The sequence below is a fragment of the Coturnix japonica genome, linkage group LGE22C19W28_E50C23 (genome assembly GCF_001577835.2).
Source record: "Coturnix japonica isolate 7356 linkage group LGE22C19W28_E50C23, Coturnix japonica 2.1, whole genome shotgun sequence".
NCBI classification, from domain to species: Eukaryota; Metazoa; Chordata; class Aves; order Galliformes; family Phasianidae; genus Coturnix; species Coturnix japonica.
Window position 1 is genome coordinate 577467 of NC_029544.1, and position 3222 is coordinate 580688.

Genomic DNA, 3222 nt, shown 5'->3' on the forward strand with positions numbered 1-3222 from the left:
CCCATCCCCATATGTCCCATCCCCATAGATCCCCATCCCCATAGGTCCCCATCCCCATAGATCCCCATAGATCCCTATAGTTCCCCATAGATCCCCATCCCTGTAGGTCCCCATAGATCCCTATAGTTCCCCATAGATCCCCATCCCCGTAGGTCTCCATAGATCCCCATAGGTCCCCATCTCCATATGTCCCCATCCCCATATGTCCTCATCCCCATAGATCCCCATATGCCCCCACCCCCATAGATCCCCCCATTCCCATAGGTCCCCATAGACCCCCATAGTCCCCATAGGTCCCTATAGGTCCCCATTCCCATATGCCCCCGTGCCCATAGGTCCCCATCTCCATAGATCCCCATATGCCCCCACCCCATAGATCCCCACCCCCATAGATCCCCATCCCCATAGATCCCCATAGATCCCCACCCCCATACGCCCCCACCCCCATATGTCCCTATGGGAACACTGGGGCTCACCAAACCCCCATGGGTGACACCCCCCCTTACCCCCCTCTCCTTCTGTCCCTATACTGTCCCCAGAGATCGATGAGGACCGGCTCCCCAACGCTCTGCTGAAGGTAAGTGATGGCCTGGGGGTCCCCAACACCCCGAGGTGCCCCCACCCCACATCACCCCCCATCTCTGTTTGCTTTGCAGTCGGGTCTGGCCATGTCCCCCAGGCAGAGGAAGAAGGTTTACTGCACCACCCCCACCGTCAAAGGTACATGGGGGGACATGAGGTGACATCCTGGGTGCCATCAATGGGGACAGGGGGCTTCAGATCCCCATCCCCATAAGCCCCCATCCCCATAGATCCCCACAGATCCCCAGCCCAATAGATCCCCATCCCCATATACCCCCATCCCCATATGCCCCCACCCCCATAGATCCCCATGGGGGGGCAGGGGGCTTCAGGTGCCATCAATGGGGACAGGGGGCTTCAGATCCCCATCCCCATAGATCCCCATCCCAATAGATCCCCATCCCCATATGCCCCCATCCCCATATATTCCCATCCCCATAAGCCCTCCTCCCCATAGATCTCCACAGATCCCCATCCCAATAGATCCCCATCCCCATATGCCCCCATCCCCATATGCCCCCATCCCCATAGATCCCCATGGGGGGACTGGGGGCTTCAGGTGCCAACAATGGGGGGGAGAGGGGGCTTCAGATCCCCATCCCCATATGTCCCTATCCCCGTAAGCCCCCATAGAACCCCACATGCCCCCATCCCCATATGCCCCCACCCCCATAGATCCCCATGGGGGGACAGGGGGCTTCAGATGCCACTAATGGGGGGACAGGGGGCTTCAGATCCCCATCCCCATAGGCCCCCATCCCCATATGCCCCCACCCCCATAGATCCCCATGAGGGGACAGGGGGCTTCAGGTGCCACCAATGGGGGGAGAGGGGGCTTCAGATCCCCAGCCCCATAGATCCCCATCCCCATAGATCCAACACCCCATAGATCCCCAGCCCCATAGATCCCCAGCCCCATATGCCCCCATCCCCATATATCCCCATCCCCATATGCCCCCATCCCCATATGCCCCCATCCCAATAGATCCCTATCCCCATAAGCCCCTATCCCCATAGATCCCCATAGATCCCCATCCCAATAGATCCCCATCCCCATATGCCCCCATCCCCATATGCCCCCATCCCCATAGATCCCCATAGGCCCCCATCCCCATATATCCCCATCCACATAAGCCCCCATCCCCATATATCCCCATCCCCATATATCCCCATCCCCATATATCCCCACCCCCATAGATCCCCATGGGGGGACAGGGGGCTTCAGGTGCCACCAATGGGGGGGACAAGTGTCCCCCCATCTCTGTGATGGGGGCACATCCCCCCCCTGCCTTGCAGAGCTGCAGATGATGGTGGAGCATCACCTGTGCAAGCAGGCCAGGGGTGAGGATGACGATGATGTTCCCATTGGAGCCCAGGAGCTCAGCACAACCTGCTGCCACCACGGGGACCCCGAGCACAACCACAGCCCCGGGGGCAGCTGCCCATTGACCCCAGCTCAACCCACAGCACAGGGCAGCCCAGAGCCTGGGGACAGTGAGTCGTTGTCACTATTGTCCCCCTATTGTGGGGCTTGAAGGGGGTTGGGGGGTGTTGGGGGTCTGGGCTGAGCCACGTTGGTTTGTGCCCATAGGGGATGAGAGGCAAAGTGCGGGTGAGGAGGGCGCCCATATAGAACCAGGGGGAAAGGGAGCTGCTGGCTGCGTGTAGGTACGTGATGGGGGGCTGGGGGGGGTGGGGGGCACAATGGGCCTTGGGGGGCAGATTGGGATGTACTGGGTGCACAGTGGGACACTGGGGTTGCATACTGGGATGCACTGGGTACATACTGGGCCATGGGTTGCATACTGGGATGCACTGGGTGCATACTGGGCCATGGGTTGCATACTGGGATGCACTGGGGTTGCATACTGGGATGCACTGGGTGCACACTGGGATGTACTGGGTACATACTGTGTCATGGGTTGTATACTGGGATGTACTGGGTGCTCACTGGGCCATGGGTTGCAGACTGGGATGCACTGGGTGCATACTGGGACACTGGGGTTGCATACTGGGATGTATTGGGTACACATTGGGCCATGGGTTGCATACTGGGATGCTGTAGGTTCATACTGGGATGCACTGGGGTTGCATATTGGGACACTGGGGTTGCATACAGGGATGCTATGGGTGCACACTGGGCCATTGGTTGCATACTGGGACACTGGGGTTGCATACTGGGTGCACAGTGGGTCATTGGTTGCATACTGGGATGTACTGGGTGCTCACTGGGCCATGGGTTGCGTACTGGGACACTGGGGTTACATACTGGGATGCTGTAGGTTCATACTGGGATGCACTGGGGTTGCATACTGGGATGTATTGGGTGCACACTGGGCCATGGGTTGCATACTGGGTGCACATTGGGATGCTATGGGTGCATACTGGGATGTACTGGGTGCTCACTGGGCCATGGGTTGCATACTGGGATGCTGTAGGTTCATACTGGGATGCTATGGGTGCATACTGGGACACTGGGGTTGCATACTGGGATGTATTGGGTACACATTGGGCCATTGGTTGCATACTGGGATGCTGGGGTTGCATACTGGGATGTACTGGGTGCACACTGGGCCATGGGTTGCATACTGGGATGCTGTAGGTTCATACTGGGATGCACTGGAGTTGCATATTGGGATG

General features: G+C 58.7%; 1 protein-coding gene across 1 annotated transcript in view; it reads left to right on the forward strand.

Moving 5' to 3' along the window:
• Window positions 1-2285, forward strand: part of PPP1R1A (protein phosphatase 1 regulatory inhibitor subunit 1A) — an 8516-nt gene extending 6231 nt beyond the window's left edge. Inside the window, exons 2-5 of the mRNA XM_015886878.2 lie at window positions 507-577; window positions 657-720; window positions 1879-2076; window positions 2174-2285. Coding sequence (XP_015742364.1) covers window positions 507-577; window positions 657-720; window positions 1879-2076; window positions 2174-2250 — 410 coding nt within the window. The 3' untranslated portion in view covers window positions 2251-2285. The remainder of the gene's footprint in view (window positions 1-506; window positions 578-656; window positions 721-1878; window positions 2077-2173) is intronic.
• Window positions 2286-3222: the final 937 nt, after the last annotated feature.